The sequence below is a fragment of the Archocentrus centrarchus genome, chromosome 5, assembly GCF_007364275.1.
Source record: "Archocentrus centrarchus isolate MPI-CPG fArcCen1 chromosome 5, fArcCen1, whole genome shotgun sequence".
NCBI lineage: Eukaryota > Metazoa > Chordata > Actinopteri > Cichliformes > Cichlidae > Archocentrus > Archocentrus centrarchus.
In genome coordinates, this window is record NC_044350.1 from 1,859,591 (window position 1) to 1,881,979 (window position 22,389).

General features: G+C 38.1%; 2 protein-coding genes across 2 annotated transcripts in view; one reads left to right on the forward strand and one right to left on the reverse strand.

Annotated features, from left to right (window-relative positions):
• Positions 1-16,198, reverse strand: part of LOC115780875 (copine-9-like) — a 56,087-nt gene extending 39,889 nt beyond the window's left edge. Inside the window, exons 1-7 of the mRNA XM_030730297.1 lie at positions 16,133-16,198; positions 9,534-9,637; positions 8,856-8,960; positions 5,273-5,314; positions 1,447-1,522; positions 1,095-1,148; positions 844-905 (exon numbers count right to left, since the gene is read on the reverse strand). Coding sequence (XP_030586157.1) covers positions 844-905; positions 1,095-1,148; positions 1,447-1,522; positions 5,273-5,314; positions 8,856-8,960; positions 9,534-9,625 — 431 coding nt within the window. The 5' untranslated portion in view covers positions 9,626-9,637; positions 16,133-16,198. The remainder of the gene's footprint in view (positions 1-843; positions 906-1,094; positions 1,149-1,446; positions 1,523-5,272; positions 5,315-8,855; positions 8,961-9,533; positions 9,638-16,132) is intronic.
• The window catches only part of LOC115779880 (copine-8-like), a 196,032-nt gene that overhangs the window by 123,121 nt on the left and 50,522 nt on the right, over positions 1-22,389 (forward strand). The gene's annotated exons all lie outside the window — the stretch shown is intronic.

A 22,389-nucleotide genomic window follows, 5' to 3' on the forward strand; every position in this document is an offset into this window, starting at 1 on the left:
TACACTGAGCAAATTTTGAGGTTTTCCAGATGGAAGAAAACCCCCAACCTACAACGTAATAATCTTGGTAATAACACTGGGTAGTCCTACATCTCACACTGAGAGAGGGTCAAAGTTGTAATGGTCTTATGACCAAAGGTGGGACAAAAATCTGACTCATCTCACTGTCTGACTGCTGATACACTACATACTACAGTGCTTAACACATTTATTAGACCACCACCCAATGGAAGGTTTATGCCACAGCTACCCTAATTTAACAGTATTGGTAATTACCAATATGTGCACCAGTATGTGCAAGATCTTAAATCAAAATGATATTACAATCATTTATTTGCATTCCTGAACAGAAAAATTAGTTTTAGTGGTTGAATGTTATGCTTGATTAATTTCTTTTGGGTATAAAAATGTGAATTCAGTCATTTTTGGTTTTAAACATGTTTTTGGCAGATTTCTCTTCTGCTTGTGTTTTTTTGTTTTTGTTACAAGTGGTCTAATAAATTTGTTAAGCACTGAACATCTAATCAGCTGGTCGGACATGACATGCAAAACAAACACAAAGTCAAGAGATAGAGGTAAGTTGTGCAAATCACAATGTATACACAATGTATACGAACATATATATATATATATATATATATATATGTGTGTGTGTGAGTGTGTATAATTATATCATGACCCAATAATTTAAAAAAGGGCAGATATTTTTCCACTGGAACAACCAGACAAAGAAGCAAAACATGTACACTTTTTAATCTGAGTCTATAACACTTTTAATATTGCACCCTTTGTACTTCCTTCCTGTAATATCATCTGATGAAACATTACTGACTGAGGTCTTACCCTCCTCTGATGAAGTCGACAAACGTGTGTTCTGACTCCACTTTGAAAGACAGCAGCGTCACCTTGAAGATTGTGACAACGTCAAAGGGAAATGAGGAAGTGGAAAAACAGCAAGAGAGAGAAAGGAGAGCAGACAAAGAGAGAAGATTACAGGCAGGCTTATGGCAAACACTTCATTTACTGGATGACAAAATGCTCCTGCTAAGAGTCATTCCCATGAAACATTCAACAGCTGCTCATATAAGTCTTACCGTCCCTGAATTGACGTATTTCTTCTTCTTGCCTTTCTTTTTGGGATTCAAAACCTTACCACAAGAGAGGAAACAAAAAAATAAACAAACAGATCAGAGCAGATTTCAGTGCATTTCTAAGCTCCTGTGACTGGGTATTGATATAATATCCTCAAATGAAGGCAGGAATTCATATTACAAGAAATATTACTTAATGAAAATATAACACCGTGAAGGAACTCGTGATGTTGTTCCCAAAGCATTGTTGAATTTTTGATTCCATCTTCACAATCAGCAAAGATTGGTTTGGGAGAAAATCTCTGTCACCTTTTTCACCTTTTTCAAGTTCAACTTATCTTTTTCTTTTTTTTACCTCATAGACGTTGAACTGGCTTTGGCCTCTGGAGAGTTCTCTGTAGCTGGTGGTGAACTCTCCAATAAAGTCATGACTAGACGGGAGAAAGCCACAAAGATGACACAAAAGAAAAACAGTTATTTTAGCATCTGCAGTTTTCTCATCCCTTCAAAAGCAAAGTTCAACAACATGGTGTTAAAGCATTCTTATTAAGGAGAGTACAGTACTGACCTGCTTTGTCAAAGGATTTTCTGATCTTTTTTTTTTTTTTTAAGCTGCAAAAGCTACAGATATGAAAAGCAAAAAGAGGCTCCGCTTAACCAGTGAGAATGATCTCATCGACCGTCTTTATTGTATCATTTACGTAAAACAGTTGCAGTTTACTTGAATTAATATAATGAGAAGTGCATTTGTTTTAGCTTCTATGATATGATTATTACACTTTAACCATTTATAGGGCAAGTAATGATTTTTGGTAATTTCACCACACTTTATATACGATGCCCATCCCGTGCCTCGGTGAGGTTAAGGAACATGTGGCCATAAAGAAATGTCCTAATGTTGTATGAAGTTATGATGTGTATGTTGTAATGTTCTAGAAAGTGATGTTGTACTTCATCTGCTGTAATGTTCTAAAATACATGTTCCTTTCATCATGTTTTTCTTGTACACTTGGAATATTTATTATCACCTACAGAACCAAATATGGTAACTTCACTGACCATGAAGAATGTCACAAAAGTAAATAAGTCTCGTTACGTCCTCCAATAACACTCTAAGGTGGAGAATTTGAATTTCAAAGTATTTCCATGAGTGCCCTATAAAGGGTTAAACTAGATGCTAATGTTGTCCAGGTTAGCTTTTCTAATGCTACCATGTAATATTTCTAAAACCCAACATCAACCTATGCTATATAGTTTTTTAGTGCCATCCATCCATCCATCCATCCATCCATCCATCCATCCATCCTTTTATCTGGGCCCGGGTTACAGGGGCAGCAGCCTAAGCAGAGAAACCCAGACCTGTCTCTCCCCATCTACCTGCTCCAGCTTATCCAGAGGAACACCGAGGCGTTCTCCGGCCAGCCAGGAGATATAATCTTGCCAGCATGTCATGGGTCTGCCACGGGGCCTCATCCCAGGAGGACATACCTGGAACACCTCACCCAAGAGGCACCCAGGATGCATCCTAGTCAGAGGAATGGTTCATAACAAAAGGCCAGACACCTCATACTCCTGCAGCACCTCCCCAAGGGAAAGCCTGACTATATCTAGCTCTATTGCTCAACCTCACGCACTAGCTACAACTTCTTCTCCACCAGCGAGGTGACATTTCATGTCTCAATAGCAAACCTTGATGGCCAGGGATCAGTCCACCAGGGCCACTGTCCTTGGCTGCCACCCGACACACATTGCAGGGGAGACCCTACCAGGAGGGTAAAAGCCCCTGGACAACATAACCTCTGGGATGACTGCTGTGTTCAAGATTTCAGGTTTGTTGTCTTGGATCAAAAATTTCAGAATTTCAGATTTTCAAATGAAAACACAGTGACACCAGGAGATGTGCTTGCTTTTAATGGGTTTGCTGCAACAACCCCAAATTTGCATTCTTCTGGAGTGATATATTTTAAAAGTTTGTGTGCAGGAAGACACCCCTTCTATGGAGTGTGAGTGTCCTGACTAAGAATGAAAACTACTACACATACCAACAGTGGAGTAATTATTCTGAAAATCACTTTTTAATGAAGTGTAATGGTGCAGAAAATGTGCTCTCTCTCTTTCTAAAGAAAACCCCGCAAACTGTCGAACATTTCTAAAAGGCAGTAAAGTGGGGGGGGGGGGGGGGGGGGGGGGGCTTTGCAGCACCACACACCTCTCAGAGTCTGAAATTTTTTATGAGACCGACGACCTCCAAGGTACAATGAGCAGTAGCACTAGTACTAGTAGTAGTTGTGATAGTAGTACAGCTGTCTTTCTTCTGGCTTGCAAATAGTGAAAATGTCACATATGCATTTAAGAGTCGTATTGCAAAGTAGAAGAGTTTAGGGAAATCAGCAAAGGAAAAGTGAGAGTTGGAAGAAAGTGAAAACTGGTTAAAATGTTTTTGGGTCACGTCTAATCCTGTATATGGGATTTGCACCTATTTTACATACCAAAACAGAAATGTTATGAGAGAAGAACTGTAAGGCAGAAATGCAGTCAAGACAACTGATTTGAAAGGTAACATCATCATCAGCACATGGCTAAAATGCAACCTAACCCGAAGCAGTTTGCTGGCCACAGTGTGGATGCAAAGTGGTTAAAGGTAATAATAGAATTAACCTGTTTTTTTTTTTGAAGTGTGAATTTTCTTTAACTGACAAATATCTTTGAGACGTCTAGACTTTTTGTTTCTTTACATTTTGGTAGGAAAATGATAAATAGGTGCAGCAAACTCAAGCAGGGGTTTCTAAACCTAACCTAGTAGCTGTAAATGCCTATGCCTAAAAATGGCAGGGATAATACAGAGAAGTCTCGCAAGATCTCTGCATTCTGGGTTTTTAGATAATTATTACAAATAATGTTGTTTTAGTTGAATTGTATGAATGAAAGGCCTATGGGTTGTGCTTTTATTTTTCTAAAGTTTATTTACACTTCATCTGTTTTTAACTATCTGGTCTGCACTTGTTGGCTGTTAATTATCCCGAATTCTGCAAGTAAAACACTAATGGGGTCTCATTTGATTGTGGTATGAAAAACAGGAAACAGTAATCCTTCTCGGTGCCGAGGAAAGGCTGGCTGCTTGTCCCCAGGGTTTGATTAAAACTTAACGCTGATAGAAAATATGTAAATGTACTTACACTGTGCTATAAGTACTTACACTGTAATTATAAAGTTCTTTGTGCACAGTTAACAAACACTTCATTCCTGATAATCATCAAGTTATTTGTTCATTTAATTTATGAAATGGGTAAGGCTGCATTTATGTACTGACTCCAACTTTTGTGCTGTAAAGCCTGTTAGTCAGTGTCTGTTTTACTTTTGAAAGGCTTTGTTTAGTGTCACAGTGACACATCATTGGTAGCTATAATGTTCTAACCAAAAATGTGTTCTGTTCTTGTCTGCATATTTACAACAATGGTGTGAAAGTCATCTTTTTACTCTTCAAAAACACTTTAGCAAATAACATATCCTGTACTGACTGACACACTGATTACAGAGGAGTTCTTTTGTCACAGTGCATCATCTTAAAGTTAAGGGCTGAAATCTCTGACAATAGCTCATTGTCAAAATAAACACTTTTTGCCGTGGTGCCCTAGAAAGACACAACACAATACTCTGTCAGAGCCTGAGAAAGAAACTGACTGAGCAAACATGCAACAGAATTACAGCCTGATGAACCGTCCAAGGCAAACATTTACTTTAGGTTTCCTTTTTGTCTCACAAAAAGAGAAATACTGATATAATGATTTGGAAACTTGGGACTGAAAATTTATTTTTTTAAAATTGAATGAAAATAAATTTGTAATGAATCTAGAGTCAAATTTATTTGCTGCAGCAACACGAGGTCAGACAGCCTGAAAGATCTCTTCAATTAAAACCCTAAATCCATCACAGGGCTCCTACAGTAACCAGCATCTGTGAAAAGTCATGGATACCCTGACCTCCTGCCCACTTAGCTGCAACCTTTCACCCGCGAGCTTTGATTCATTGCCCAGTGTGTTCCAGGCAGGTGGAGCCCTCCATTTGTTCTAATAAGACGCCTTGGGTCAGAAAGAATAAGGTGTGACATTTGAGGCACTCCATGTGGAGCTGAAAATTAAAGGAAAAAGAAAAGGAGAGGCATGGAGAGCGAGAAAACGTACCTCCCATCCCTATCCCAATCGTAAACGTCCACCTTTACTGTCCTGGAGAGAGGTGAGACAGACAGAGGTGAGATTCACAGAGGATAAGAGGGAGTGTGAGAAAGTGAAATGGCAAAGAGACAAAGGAGAGAGAGCAGCAGTGAGTTGATACTCTTGTTACCCTGAAATCCTTTTCCTTCAAGGATTGATAGCCTATGTGAGACATAAGTCCAGTTTTCTGGGAAGCAATTACTGTGTGTTCAGTTCAATTCTATTTTCTTTATATAGCACCAAATCACAACAGTTGCCTCAGGGCACTTTAGGGTAAAGACCCTACAATATTGGAGAGAAAACCCCAACAATCATAAGCAAGGAGGTCATCTGATTGTTGGGGTTTATTCTCTCTAATGTTTAGTAGAAGCTGCAGTCATTGTGAAGAGCATGTAAACAGCACTAACTAAGGTACTGTAATCAGATATCAACTGCCAATGACATATCTAGGGTTGAAAATTAAGCCAACACACAAGAGTCAAAACCTGCACTTCTTCTGATGGTCATTTGAGGCTAGCTCCAAAAGTCAGTGTCCCCATAGACTCGCATGTAAAAATATCCAGCCTTATATCATTAAAAAGCATATTTACAGCCTGACTGTATATAAAAAACAAAGCAAAACAGTTGTGGCCTCTGTGGATAGTTTCACCCTTCATAACGACTGCAGTATGAGTGCCTTTTTCCCTTTAACTTTTCCATCTGCGTACTACAGTGAGGGGTGTAAAAACTTTGACTGACGGGTGTCCCAGCACACATTGATGTCTGCTCGGCCTCACTGTGGCTGATCTGAATCACTGGACTCCAGACAGTTTTTGTGTTCTTGGTGCCTTTTGGAGCAATTGTAATGGAATATCTGACATTTGTGCTTCAGTTTTGTTGGAGTCCAACTCCAATGGGTTGATCACTGTGACTAAACCCATTCTTTATATACAGTCTATGGATACAAAAACTGGTTTGAGCTTATTTGGACAAATTTCCTGTTAATCACATCTGCACAGTAGGTGGAGTTTCATCCATTAGGAATTTGGTAAAGCTTAAAGGGTAGAGGTTCGGCCACTTTGATTGACAAGTGTGCCAGTAGAGGCTGCTGTAGCTTATGGGTGCCACCTCTGAGAATTAAAGTCACCTAACTGGACTTTTTCAATGGGATTATCTGACAAATAATATGTGGGATTCAAGAAGTTTCTTCTTCCATTTTTGGAGAGTGAAATTCTAGTATTTTATTAGTCTGTCACTTGTCACTTGTTTGCACCCACTATATGAATGTAGTTTGCTAGCATTAGCTGATCAGGTATTTCTCTGTCTCATCCACAAATGGTCACTTGTGAGTCCTAATAAGGAATATTTTAGTTAACCATTTCATTTATTTAAAGTAAGGTGAAAAATAGACTAAAAGAACTTTAGTTTTACAGAAATAGATGTGATGCCTAGCAAATTTTGGTAGTCTGGAATTATATATTAGGTAGCCCCTTAACTGGCAAGGGCCCGGTGACGGGCCGTTTGTAGTCCCTTTTATATGGCAGGCTAGACCCTCCCATTTTTATTGACACGTCATTCGGCCAATCATGTAACTGGCTGCACCAAATCACCTGACAAAGCTACGTGACGCCCTCTGAGTATTATTGGCTCTGGGAAACCCATTTCTTAACATGATTGGCCGAATGAGGTGTCAGTCAAAATGGGCGGGTCTAGCCTGCCATATAAATGCACTTCATTCGGCCCGCGGACCAGACGCAGCCGATTAATAGGCTATGAAATGGGTTGTTCAGAGCCAATAATAACCAGAGGGTGTTATGTAGTTGTTTCAGGTGATTTTATTTGCTGCCAGTTAAGGGGTTAAAAAAACAAAACAAAAAGAGAATACTTATTGTAGTAACCAGGTGAATCAAATTCAACTGAAACAATTCACCAACTGTCAAAAGTATCACTGATTCTTGTGCTGTGACACATAGCATAATGCAATAATATGCTGTTTTTGCAAGACTTATCCGGGACTGTCCTGTCCACAAAGAAGAATACAAAATCTTGATCTTGATATATATATATATATATATATATATATATATATATATATATATATATTGAAATTTGAGCTACAGCCTCAGAGATCTCAGTGCCTTTAGGACATGTGTGAAAGAATGATGCTGCTGAGTAAAATTAATATGTGTGTTAGCTGGTTTGTAGTTTTATTTTATGGTGATTTAAGGATTCCTGCATGTTTGAAAACTATTATGATATGACTGATATGAAACCATATGATGTGACATCAGAACACAAAAATATGTCCTGTATTATTTGAAGGGGGCTCATATGATTATATTTTTAATCAAAGGATGAAATTTAATTATATGCATATAAGTTTAAGTGCTAGTTTTTGTGCTTGTGAGGACAGTTAAGTTCTTTCTGGCTATTCCACATTTATGAATAAGACTAAAACACAGAAACTACTGAAAATTTAGATGAACATACAATAACACTGATGATTGTGTGTGTGTGTTTGCTGCTCGTTGCTTCTGTATTAGTCTCAATAACACCAGCACTGGCCTGACACTAGAAGCTCACGGCCGACTGCTGGCATTATTCTGACCACCACAGAGTTCAGCTTTACAGAAGTCCGTATGGATATGGAATGACAAACCTCAAATCCTCAACAAGATGGCAGGGTTGATGTTTCTGCATAAGTTTTAAGTCCTGATGAGTACAGGTAAATTGTCAGAAAGTTTTTTTTTTGCTTTTTATGGGTGATGTCATTGAGCTTGTAAATACCTTGTAATTTGTTTCAATGTTCTTTAGTTTTGACTTTACAAATCCAACACTGTGTGTACAAAAACAAAGTACTGCAATATTTTATTAACTGTCAGCATTTCCATTCAGTGTTTTTTCAGATTGAAAATGAATGTAAAACAATTACATGGAAGCACACCTAAAGCTTAACAACCAGCTAATGTGTCCTATTGCACAGTTTTGTGTAAAGTCCTAGCTAGAACTAAAGCCACTGTTTATCCAATAAATAATTTCCAAGACTTTGAAAAAAATAATGCTAAATATAAACAAATAAGAAGCCAATATGGAACCTACAACAAAAAATAGTCTGATTTAGGACATAAGAGTGACCATAATTTACAAAATGAACTTCATATTGTATTCAATAAGACCTGAAACTAGCAATTGAGACTACAAACTGATCCAGATAGTATTTACTGAAGCCATAAATCAAAGGAGGTGAGAGCTGTTTTTTCAGACTTCTATAAAGTGTGGCTTCTTCTTCTTGCAACCAGAAGAGTCACCCCCTGCTGGCCATTAGAAAGACTGCAGGTTTACTGCACTTTGACATTTTCAAACCCAGAAGCGTAATCCACCTCTTATAAACAGTCTGGTACAAATTAGTAGCTGTGAAGCTCAAACTAGCAGCTGTTAAGTTCTTTTACACTAGCCAACCCTACATTAACTAAGTGTAAAATTTATATTTGAAAGTATAATATCTTAAGAAGAAGTAAAGACTGCTAGAAAAATATAAAATCACTGAATGATAATCTGTGTACAGTCCCCTCACCTGTCATAGTCTCCATTACAAAGTGCTCGAACAGGGATAGTAAATGACTGCCAGACAGGGTTCAGGTTGTTCTTGATCACCTCAGTCTTATGGCAGATCGTAAACCTACAATAAAAAAGGGAAATCTCAACATAGATGAAATGTCAGAAAGGGGAGCCTTTTATCATAAAATACATGTTGGTGGGAAGTAGGATGAACTGGAAATAGTGGAGAAAATGTATGTATACTGTATGTGTAGTTTGTAGTTTCAATCCGACAGTTAAATAATTACATTTGGTAAGGCTTAAACCCACACAGAAGCTTATTATCTGAATAAAATGTTGCATTAGACACCAGAAACAGCCCAGAGTGAACAGAAGGTTTTCATCCTGAACTATATGTCTGAAATATAGAAAGCTACAACTCAGTACAGATTATAACATAGTGCCTCAGTGTAGAGAAAATCTATAACTGCTTCTTCCTTCTGAAGGGCGAGAAGCTTTCGGTCTCCTCGTGGGACTGGATCCAACAGACAAATCTGCTGGCAGGTTTTTTTACTCGCCGGCAGTAATGAGGAAAGAGCTGGGACAGCGGAGCAGCGCTCCGGCCTCAGATGAAAGGCTACCAGATGGACTGTATATCAGAGGATTTACAGTTTCTCTAACACTTAATGCAATCCAAACACAAACACACACTTACGTGCCATCCTCGTTGCTCCGGTAGAAGACAAGGAAAGGATCAGACTTGCCAAAGAAATCCTTTTTATCCAACTTGTTTGCACAAAACTGCATAGTGGCTATGTCCTAGGAGAACAAAAACAGTTTAATTTACAATTCTGTATATTTTCAAGTTTATTTTTTCAGACTGAACTCATGACCATAACTTATTTGAGCATTATTGCTTAAAATATCTAAGTGATGCTTTAGAATAACAGCCTAATCAAAAATGTACTTTGGTAAATTGTTCTTCTCTTAGAGCACTTTTAAAGATCAGAGTTCAGAGTTTCACAGTTAGGGGTTGTTTCCCATATATTTGTTGAACGGCAAAACCAAAACCAAAGTCTGATATAAAGACATGGACTTAGATTTGTGACATCTGGTGCTCACTTTTATGCACAGTTTATCTTTTGGTGTTGGAGCTTTGAATCACCAGCTGCAGTAGTACTGGCAACCAAGAGCGGCCTACAAAGACCTACAAAGACCGCGTATCAGCCTGGAGACTGTAGTTCATGCTTCATTTTGACATTTGTACTTTTGTTTCACTTTTCTAAGTAAATTGTTTATTTTTCGTGCACTTTCTTCTTTTCTTTGCTGCTTAGGTCTAGGCACTGATTAATATTAATTTTTTATTAAGAGTGGATTTATGCAAGACTGTAGCATTAGAGACAAATACACTGACAGATAAACTAAATTGAAAAATGGCTCACTGGACACAAACTCGTTTTAAAAAGCCCTCATTTCACAAGGAGATCGATTGGGAGAACACGAGCTGATCCTTCGCCATCTCACTGTGAACCAGGAAGTCCTGGTAAAAAAGGCAATAGAAATCAGAGGTATGATGCAATTCATGTGCACCCAACCTCAACACTTGCTTGCAGCTTCCACCTCCACAGGACCTACGGGACCTCCCCTGCCATCTATGCCTCCACCCTCTGCGAGAGCCCTGCTTTCACCTGAAACCCTTGTGGGTGAGTTGGAAAAAACTCAGGGTTTTCTAATTCATTGCACACTGGTATTTAAACAACTTTGTCGGACCTATTCCTCTGATTTTCCCAAGATTACCTATATCACTAATTTACTGAGAGGCAGAGCACCTCAATGGGTCTGAGCCATTATTGGAATTAATCAATTCTAATAATGAACTGACTAGTGCTGAATTTAATTTAGGTTCTAGTGTGTGTTCGTCAAGGGCATGAATCCAGATACGGCAGACAAGACTTGACCCAGCTAAGGTACAAGCCGTGGTGCAATGAGCCAGTTCCCACCACCAGAAAACTGCTCGAGTGATTCCTGTGCTTTGCAAAATTTTAACGCTGGTTTATTATGAACTATAGCAAGGTTGTTTCACCCCTAACGTCTCCCAAGATATCTTTTCAGTGGGACACTCCTGTCCAGCAGGTGTTCAATCAACAAAAAGAACTTAAGATCTTAAGATATTATACTTTCAACTAAAAGAACAGATCCTCACTGAGCTTTCAGCTTCGTGCAATACCTCGGGCCATTGTTTCTGACTGTGTCCCACAGTTTACGTCCAGGGTCTGGAGAGAGTTTTACATCACCACCGGAGCAAAGGTTATTCTGTCATCTGGTTTGCATCCCCAGATCAATGGGCAGACAGAGAGGATGAACCAGGAGCTGGAGACAGCCCTTATGTTGTGTGACTTCCTCCAATCAAGCCACCTGGAGCTACCACCTGGTGTGGGTAGATTATGCCCACGACTCATTAACCTCCTTAATACATGGATCATTTGTTGAGCTTCAGTTTGATAGTCAGTCATATTTGTTGAAATAGTAATCTACAATTGAGGAGGTAAATCTAATGGAAGATGAGACACATCCGTTTCTTATATGGCTTCACTTACCCTAACATTAGCAATCAGGCTAAGCAATCACAGACAGGGTTATCAGCTGGATGTTAACTCAGGGTTTCCCAGTAGTCCAATATGAGTTGATGAGTCAGTGAAACTCACTTCTGTCACTTCAGTACTGAGGTGAGTTGTTGAGGATATGGTGATGTCAGCTGGTGGTGTTAGCCTGCATTAGCAAAACTTTCTTTGAAGTGGATCTAATGTTTTTGGACTCGGACACTTGGCAAATAAACTCTCATACAATGTGAGAGTGTAATCCTGATATCTGGGACACGCCAGCCTAGTATTAGCTGGCATAATGTTACCTTATAATGAGCTGTTTTGGTTGTGGCTCATTGTCAGCTGTCCAGAGATGGGAAGGTCACATGTCTAATCTGCTGACAGTAAGCAATTGCAATTTTAAGGCGTATTGAACATTTTTTAAGTTGCTTGTGTCTAAAAGAAAAAAAAAAAGCAAGGATTATAGTTGCTTGTAATAATCTATTTCTTGCAGATGCCCATCGGGGAAAGACTAGACACTCTTACTAATTGTGCACTGAGGTTAGTCACTAGACTTTGTCGCTTAGGTTAGCTGTGTAACATAAGTTATCATGGCAGTGTACCCCAGTAAGTAGTGAATCCTGCTTTTTAGTGAAGGCCTGTTGTGAACCTGTTGAAGCTATCTTGATGTTTCCATGATGAGGGTAATCTCAGTTTGGTAAGTAAAAGTGTATTTGCTTTGATAACCACTATACTTCTGGAGGCAGAACAATCAATAAATTAAGGAAAGAACAAGCTCACTCTCCAGCACCAACACAAACTAAATGGAAAGCTATCCACAGCCTGACATAGGTAAACAAACTGGCCTGCTGGCATGAATATTCTGCTTGATGTAGGGTAATTAAGTCAGCCAGGAAGTTGTCCCAAATGGAGATTCGTAAATGCAGTTGGCAAAATGGATGTTCCAGGTGGTTAATTTCTGTGTTTACTTTCATTTAGCTTCTAAAACCCATTTTACAAGATGAGTGTAAAAATAAAGGTCTTTGGAAACCCCTAATGCCATCCACATACCATTTGTGTTACTCCTTCTGTATCCAAATTATACAACAAAGATGGAGACTGCAAAGCCAGCACGCTCCATAGAGCCACAATAGCCACAATACTTCAGAAGACACTAGGGGGGGGCAATAAAGATGATGGGGATGAAAAGACTAATAAAAGATATCACCATTTCTTTCTTCTTCTTCTTTTTGCTTGCATGTTAGAGTAAAAGTTTTTAAAAGAGAGGATTTTGTAAACCTCTTTATTTTCAGGTATTTGAAAACATTTTTTATGCCATATTTTTAGGAATAAGATGTAAAATGCTGTAAATGGTATACAGTGAACCCTCGTTTATTGCGGGGGTTACGTTCCAAAAATAACCCGCGATAGGCGAAATACGCGAAGTAGTCAGCTTTATTTTTTACAATTATTATACAGTTCTCTTTCTCTGTTTTATTGTAGGGTCTTTACCCACAATACAAAGCGCCTTGAGGCGACAGTTTGTTGTGATTTGGCGCTATATAAATAAAACTGAATTGAATTGAATTGAATTGAACTATAGAAGGAAACCAAAGATCAAAACCTGTTTTCAAGCCGAACACATTCTGTGCTCGACAGAGACGAGGGACGGAGGAGATTGATTGACAGCCAATCAGGACACAGAACACGATGCACGTTCATACACTGTTTAAAAAAAAAAAAAAGCATAAAAAACTGCACTAAAAAAATCCGTGAAACAGCGAGGCCGGGAGAGGTGAAGCGCGTTATAACGAGGGTTCACTGTATGAACAAATCCCTGTGTAAAACATTTGAAAATATAAAGAAGAAAACATTTGAGAGGTTTGGTGAGTGAAAAATGCTGCTGAGATGGAAACTTCTGGCTCATTTTGAGAAAATGGCCTTTAAGTATTACAATATTCCATACATTATTATCAGAGTAATTATTTAAGCATAAAAAATCCAAATGAACAAAGTTTACCATGAAACTTCCCCAGGTGTTTTTTTTTACAATAAGAGAATTATTTTTCCATTACACTAAGCATAACACACAATACTACACCTGAATGGATCAAAGCCTGCAAGTTGGGGATGATGAAATGAACATAATATATATGAAAATCAAAAGAGTTGGGATTTATAATAAATCTTTTTGTGATGATATTAATCGCTATATGTGTGAAGATGCAAAATTTCATTCATATTGTCCCACTCATTAAGAAGGAGATAGGGTATATACAGACATGTAGGATCACTATAGTAAGATTATTCATTTCGGAGCTGGTTTTACCATCTCCAGGTGTTACACTTTTTTTTTAACTCTTTTATTGGATCAAAACTTCATATTTGGCCAGGACATTGGTGATGCTAAATTATGAACCTTTTGAGTTTTCATTGAAGGTCAGCAGTGCCAAATTTCGATGTTTTGCCATGAATAACAAAATTGCTGTAACTCAAAGACACATAGTTCAATCTGCTCCAAACATCACAGATTTGATAAGAGTCACACTCTGAACATGTGTACGTGGCCAGTAGGCAGCAACTTTTGTGGGAACAGGAAATGTTTTATACTTTGACGCACTGCTCCTCACAGGTTAACCACATCCACCATAAGTGGTCTGCATAAACTTCAGACCTTGATGACACTTGTGTGTGAAAACTGTGAGTTTTCATTAAACAGTATGCCCTGGTGGCATGGCGATTTGCCATGAAACAAGAAGTTGTTGTTTAAGTGAAAAATGCTTAATAAGTCAAAAAACTTATGACACACTTCTGACATGAGGAAGCTTTTATTTTTTTATGAGTCTTATTAGTGTGTGTCTTATTGGATGGTTGTGGCTCAGGAGGTAGAGCAGGTCCTCTGCTAATCAGAAGGTTGGTGGTTTGATCCCTGGCTACTCCAGTCTATATGTCAATGTATCCTTGGGCAAGATACTGAAACCCAAATTGCTCCCCATGCATTCATTGGAGTGTGAGGATGTTAGCTAGAAAGTGCTTGTACGAATGAGGCATGCTGGATAAAGCACTTTGAGTGCTCATGTAGAGTAGAAAAGCACTATTTAAAAACCAGTCTATTTACCATTTAGTTGGTGTTACAAACTGGTTCAATAGCACCACCTAGAAAATTTCAAAGCAGCAGCCCCGGGGCTACATATGTTTCATCTATGTGTCTGAAATTTGGCAGCATCATGTAATGTCTCATGACATGCAAAAAAGTCTCTTGGAGCCATACCCTAAACCCAACAGGAAGTCAGCCATTTTGAACTTAAGGTGTAATTTTGTTTGTTTGTTTTTTCCACATTTTCAGGCATTGTACATTATCAAACTCCTCCTAGAGATTCACTCAAATCAGCGGGATGTTTGGTGAGTTCAATCGAAAGACCTTGTTGATGCTAAATTGTGAAGCCTTTGACTGTTTGTTGAAGAATATCTCCATAACATTACAGTGAATTTTGATAATTTGCTTCAAAACTATATTGTTACATCTCAAGTGGATATTATCCAGTCTATCACAGGTTTCACACGTCCAAGTCTGGACACATCTATATGTCAATATGACCTCAAATTCATAGTGCCACCTAGTGGCAACAGGAAATCAGAAGTAAGTAAGAATCATTATCTGATGTACATGAAATTTTAATTCTTATTTAAGGCTTTAACACTGGATGTGTCGCTTATAGCAGGATGACTCCAACATTCTCCAACATTTTATTCATAGTTGTCATTATAAGATTATGAACACATATAGCTACAAATTACCTAATTACTAATGCATTCCAGATATATTATTAGATTACAATAGTAAAAGTGAGACATAATTAATAAATAATTCTTATTACATATAACCATATCACAATGATTGTATTATTGTGTTAAATATTTTAATAATTTATAATGTTTCAGAAATGCTTGTTTTTTGTCCTGTGAATCTTTAACTAGATCCTATACAGAAGGCAGGAATGTAGCACTGGCTGCTGATAGTTTATACTTTCCACTAAATGCACCTTTCTTCTGTAGTCTGCTTATACATTCTCAATGTTGACGACTAGACTTATATTTGGAGTTTGAGCCTTCCTCAATATGTTGGGTGATTTAATCATCTATTAAACATTAAGATTAATAATCATACTGTGTAAGTATGTATCTTTCAAAATCCCCTTTAATCCAATAGTTTAAAAACAATAATACTTTACACTTTAAAACAGCCAAGTTGTTGTTTTTTTTTCATTCTTTAAGTATTTCCTCTTCTGTTTCTTGGTCTCGTTTTGAAAAGAAAGAAAGAATATATATATATATATATATATATATATATATATATATATATATATATATATATATAAAGATCAGTAATCTGATCCTCCCAATCATATATATATATATGTGCATATGTGTTTCTCTCTTTGAGTGTGTAATTATTTACCCACCATGTCAAGAAAAGTATAAGACGGGATAAATAATTCATAAGCAGCTCTCCTCGTCACACTGAAGGGAGAGTATGAAGTGACTTTCCCTCCACTTGATGCAAATGACAAAGTTATCCTGAAGTCTGTGTGGTCATTGAAATTCACTGAGCAAAGTTAAAAATGGAAACACAGAACGTGACTGTCATGAATTCAGACTGCCATGCTTAACTTTGTGACCCCTGTCACAAAGTGACCCCTGTATCATAAGGTGTGTGTGAGCTGATACTAACTCTGCAGTTACTGAGCTCCTCGGCTGTGAAGATGATGGTACCACACTTCTTCCCAGGAATCCCGCTGAGAGAGAGAAAAACAAGGGGGTGGGGGGGTAAGATGCTGGACAACAAAAGCGATAACATTTTGTTATTTGTAGCTGTATATGGAAATGGTTATGATAATTACATGCCTCACAACAAAGGCTGAGCTTAAAAAACAGAATGAAACTTGAAAACTAAGTATGTGTCAAAATATAGTTTACTGTCCTCTTGGAAAATTTGACTGCTGCCCCATTTAATCCTGTGCTAATTTTTAATTTCCATTAAAAAGAAAAAAAACTGAAGACACCAAATCAAAAATAAGCCAGCAAGCACTTCACAAAGGGACTAAAGTGTGCTGGAATGACCAATTTAATAAGTAAGTAAATGTCAAGCAAAGTCTATTTTCATGTGCATGCATCCTTAGATCAAGTAATGTCACTCCCATCACTGGAAGTGCAGATATCAATAAAGTCATGGTTGTGGTACTTATCTTTAGCAGCTTCATATTCAGAAACATGTAGGCTGTGAAGCTTTACAATTTTTAATATTGCAGAGCAGACTGTGGTGTCCATGCTCATCGGTTTAATGTTCTAAGCTGACTTTAGTATAAGTTGGTAAACTTCATCGTTATACTGGGGGCTGTAAAGCAGTCATAGTGTAATATACTGTAGAATGTGGCAGCTTATGGGGCAAAGGCTTGTTGCTTGTAGTGTAAAATGCTTTGAGTGGTCAGTGAAAGTAGGAAAGTTCTATATAAGATGAATTCTGTTCCATTTTAGTTCCCCCAGCTGCCAAATCCCATTGTAGCCCTTGTCCATAAGTGAATATCAGTGTTCTTCAATATTTTCCCAGGGGTCTTGATAAGAGACACTTGGCGCAGTACAAAAATGCAAGTCTCTCATTCACAATAACATCACAGGTCACGCTGATGAAAAAAAGAGAAACATAAAACATTTAAAGTTAATGTACAATGCAAAATCAGTCTTGGTAGGTTTACACTTGTGCCATTTCCAGATGATGGATTGAACAGTGCTCCGTGAGATGTTCAAAGCTTGGGAAATCTTTTTATAGCCTAAGCCTGCTTTAAACTTCTCCACAGCCTTATTCCTGACCTGTCTGCTGTGTTCTTTGGACTTCATGATGCAATATTCTCTTAACCAACTTCTGAGGCCGTCATGGAGCAGCTGTATTTGTACACAGATGGACTTTTTTTAGTCATTAGCAGTCATCAGGCAACTTCTGAATGCAATTGGTTGCACTCAGAGAAAAGGGGGCTGAATACTTGTGCACACTGCACTTTTCAGTTTTTTATTTGTTAAAATGTTTTGAATCATGTATAATTTTCGTTCCATTTCCCAATTGTACACCACTTTGTGTTGGTCTTTAACATTAAATTCTAGTAAAATATATTTATGTTTGTGGTTATAATGTGACAAAATATGGAAAAATATTTGTTTCTCCACCATGTTTTTGCACCAAGTCAATGATTAGATTCACACCAGCAAGTCCACCTCTAAATCAAACACACAAAATACAAATACTTTTTTCATGGCATTGTATATATACACACAGCTTCCGTGTAAAACTTTTGAAATGTCAGGATTTGGTATTTCAGTCTTCAAAAATGCTTCGTGCAACAAGTTACATGATTTTTGATTTTCTCTTACTTGATGTTAACATTAAGTTAATCACACAGTCATAGAGTAAGATCTGATCTGCTGAACCCTTTGCATTCGGTCACATGCTGGTGATTAATCTCAGCAGCTGTGTCAGATACTGGCCCCAGAACTGATTCCCACAAATCCTAATTTTCATATAAAGAAGGAGAAAAGAGGAATTGTGCTCAGGAGGCAAATCACCATTCTTTTCCTAATAAGAAGTCGGCCTGCCATCTAATTTCTCAGGGGAAACAGCGCTTTTCATTCAGTGATGAATTACAAAACAATCTTGGTAACTGTATTAAAATCGCACCTGGAGTAGAAAATGTAGAAAATATATGAAGTCATTTCTCAGAGAGAGCTCACCTGGTAGAGCAGAGGCTCTGTGCCCTTTTCTCTGTTTGTGCTCCGCCTTAAACTGCTGGAAGTGATGCTTTGTTGTTGCTTTTTCATGCATTTGCTTTATTTTCTGATAAACCCTTTGCACACTAACAAGCAAGTTTTCAGGATATTTTGCCTCTACTTCTAAATTTGTGTTTTATTTTCTAAAGATCTTTTTTTTCTATTCACGGCAGGTTTGGGGAACGGTATGAGCTATCACACAAGCACAAACATATTCACTGTGTGCTTTACATGTGACCACAGATTAAACTCAAGTACAGTATGAATGCATCTTATTTTCTTGGTGCCTGGGCTCTGGATCGTTGAGCCAGAGTTTTGAGTTTTGTTATCTTTTGCGTTTTGTGCCAAGTTAATTTTGTCTCCATATTCAGTTGTGGCTCTCGTCCTGTTTTATTTTGCTGTTCTGCTCTGTGTCTTGTATCTGGTTCCTCCCTAGTCATTATGTTTGTTATTCCCAGCCGTGTTCCCACCTGTTTCCCATTCTCTCAGTATCACGAGTTGTGTTTATTTTTTCAGTCTTCCTTCTGTTCTTTGTCGTGTTTTCCCTCTTGTTGTGTGGATTCCTTGCATAAAGTTCTATTATTCCCGCCTGATGTCCAGTCCAGCCACTTCAGCAATAAAAGCTGTTATGAGTCTGATCCTGTTTTTCAAGTCCTGCATTGGGTCCTATTTCTGCCTGCAATGCAGCGGTGTCCTGACACTTGGCCACAGTTTGAAGAGATATTGAGAATTACAGACCATCTGCACTCATCACTGTGTCTGCATGCTGTATGATTTACACTTATATTGTGCAGTCTGAATGGAAATAGTAAATTTGGTAATAAATAAATAAATAAAAAGTGCTTTTGTTAGTAAAACACGACTGTGTTGATGCAGCCCTGAATGTGTACTGACTTGATTTTTTTTTTTCTCGTGGTTCAGCAATCTCGCTTTAACTGACCATTTTTTCTTGACATCAAGCCTTGGCTAAAAATACTTGTTACAAAGTGAGCCAAATCTGCCCCAGTATAAGGAATGGGTTCTAGGAGTGACCAGCAGAAGACCAACACTCTCACGCTGGAAACAGGGTTCACAATAATTTATTCTTTTCAAAGTGTGGTACTGTGCTGGCAGTACAATCCTGGCCTGGAGTTCAGGGCCCAACAACACCACCACCAGGGTTATCTTAAAAAGCCTTGTGTTAGTGGGGAGTGGGGTTCCACATGAAATCCTGGGACTGTAGCTCAGTCTTTTCCTCTCCAGGTCTTGAGTGCTTTCACCAGGCTGGCCACCTCCTAATGGCACAGTGGACTTTCCCTCCTGAGGCTCCCTTTGCATGCAGGCTCTCCTTAGCAGTTCCCCGTCCAGTCCTTCGTTAAAGCACTCCAAATACACTTTAAATTAAAATGAAACCTCCTCCCAATGAAACTAGATTCCTTTTAAAAAAACTTCAAATCAACCAAGTAAAAGATGAGTTTCCTTTAAAAAGGTGTTTTCCTCAACTGAGGTCTCTAATCCAGATCCCTTTTGAGCAGCCCCTCCTGTGCTCTACAGCCCCCTTACTTCTTGTCTCCCACGCACAGTGTTGCTCCATTCTTTCCCCTTTATAGAGGAGGAGGGCCCCAAACCCACGCCAATCACTTACTTCCAGTACTCAACTCCAAATACCTGGCAGCTGGACTAGAGTGGGACCTCCACTCCCGCATGGGTGTGGCCTAGATCACACAAAAAAACAAAAAAATGCAAAACTTCACATAAAATCATCCTAACCCCACACACAAAAAATAAAGGTAAATTTTTGTACCCAAAAGGTACTTTTATCAGGAAAGTTCCCTCTAAGTACAGAGATGGACCCTTGGGGTGATTTACTCTGGACCATCAGAGGTACAAAATCACTGGTCAGAGCAAATGGTACAAAAGTGTACCAGTAGAAGTCAGTGTTGGGTGGGGTGTTTCCTCCCAGACGACAAAAAAGGCGCCAGAAATGTAAAATGGCGGACTCTCCGGTTTTATGCAGCCTGTCCACCGAAGAACTTATTCAAAAAATATCTAAAGCTGGAATAAAAATGAATGAAGACGAGGCAAGAAGATTCAGTGGTAAGTAATCTGACCTATTCATGTTCATGGTCTAACTCAGTCTCCATTCATTTAAAATTTCAGACTAACATGCTAACAGTACCTAGCATGTTGTGTGCACAGGGCATTACCCAACTTCTCTGCAATTTCAGAATATTAGTATTTTAGTGAAGTACTATCACAAGAGCTAAGTAATTCCATCTTTTTTTGTTTAACTACTTTGTTTGGGGCTTGTATTAGCTGTGCGGTCTCCTTTAAAGCTCCCTTCAGCTCAGCTACACCATCTATCCTAAAAAAAAAAACTCAGCGAAATTTACTTGAACTAGAAGCTGCATTTCTAGCTTTTGTTATTTTGGTTAGATTTGAATTACTAGCTGCCTTTAACAATAATAATTGACAATGTGTTTGTGTATTCTACAGTGTATTGATGAGGTTGACAGAATTCACCCTTCAACATCTGCCATCTGTCAAGACGGCTTTGCTGGTGTCTTGCCAAGTGTACTTAAGCTTGCACAGGGAAAGTCTGTGCTGGCAAAACAGTACTGTGACGCAAGAAAAGATGCCCTGGCTGAAGATCTACCAGGTAGTCACAATCATCTTGCTAATAAATGTGAAAGTAGATCTGCTGTAGTTACGCTCTGTATGATTTTTTTTTCTTTTTTTGCATTTGAGGAATCGACTTAAGGGCTGGACTCATCCTCCTGCCATCCATCTTCAGAGAAAAGATTGAACACTACACCACTTTGGGAAAGGTAGGCATCTGAACTGTAGTAAGATCGTGTTCAAATAAGTGAAGAGGAAAGAAAAATGACTCGAGTAAGGAATTATTTTTACTATATTGATATTTTGATCACCATTTAACATATTTAAAGTTGTATTACTTAATATTTTAAACTTGTAAATTAACACTAAGGTTTTTAAATTATTTTACATAAATTAATTGGAACAATGTCTTTTGCTGCTTGGTTATTTATTTATTTTTTATTTTTTTCTTAATTTATATAGAAAGATGCTGCTACACCCTATCCAACCATTCAACTGGTGGATAATAAGTGGAAGACGGTGATGACCAGTGCCGGGCCCAGTCTGGTGAAAGTAGAGTAGATGTTATGTCACTGCACGAGCCTAAGTGAAGCCTTTATAACAGCCTTCAGTATATATTTTGTTTTCAACATTACATTCTTCTGTCTTCTGTTCAGTTCTTGTTTTAAACTGAATGAACTGATGTTAAATTATACATTTTGATAAATAAAGAATATTTTTGTGAACCTAAGGGTTTGTTTTTGTCTCTCAAAGGTACCATTAGCCATGTCGCTCCAGCTGTACCTCATTGGGTACATAATTTGTACCTTTGTAATGGGTACAGTATTGTACCTGTACATAAAGGCACATATTTGTCACCAGAGGTACAGAAATGTTCTTCTAAAGGTACAGACAATAAGGTACAAAATTGTTCCTAGATTTAGAGGTACAATGTTGTACTCCACTAGGGTACAGCTGGAGCGACAAAGCCTTCGTACCTTTTTAGGTCCATTCTCGTCCCTCTATTTCTTAGTGTGCATGCTTCATAGGAGATCCTCTGTTATTTCCACTTTGCCACATAATTCCAAAATGAAAGTTGTGCCAGTGCTGGAGATGGAAGTTTGCTGTTGGCTCTGAATGGTGCTGTACTTCTTGTTGAAATGCATTATTTTCAAAGTTGAGCTGACTATAATAAAAAAAAAAAAAAACAGTAACAACTGTCAACTGTAACATCAAGCTTCTGTGCCCCTGCAGATTCAATATTAAAAGGACAATTAAATCCTGAAATTAGCAGTGAAATAAAGCAGTTGGAAATTGCCTTATTGTTCAAGGGTTATTTCAGAATTAAAATCAAGCAATCAAGATCAAAAACTGAAAAAAAAAAAAAAATTAATCTCACATTTTTTTTTTCCATCCATCTTGCCACCATGTTTGACTAAAAACAGGGATTATAGTTTTGTGCAATTCTGCTGACAAAGGCCCGGAAAAAAATTTCCGGTCCTGAATCTAGTCCTTGATACTGATCTGCACCAATTCTAATGATCAAAAGTTATTGGGGGCTGTGTGCTCCACCTCTTCACCAAGTTTCATTACAGA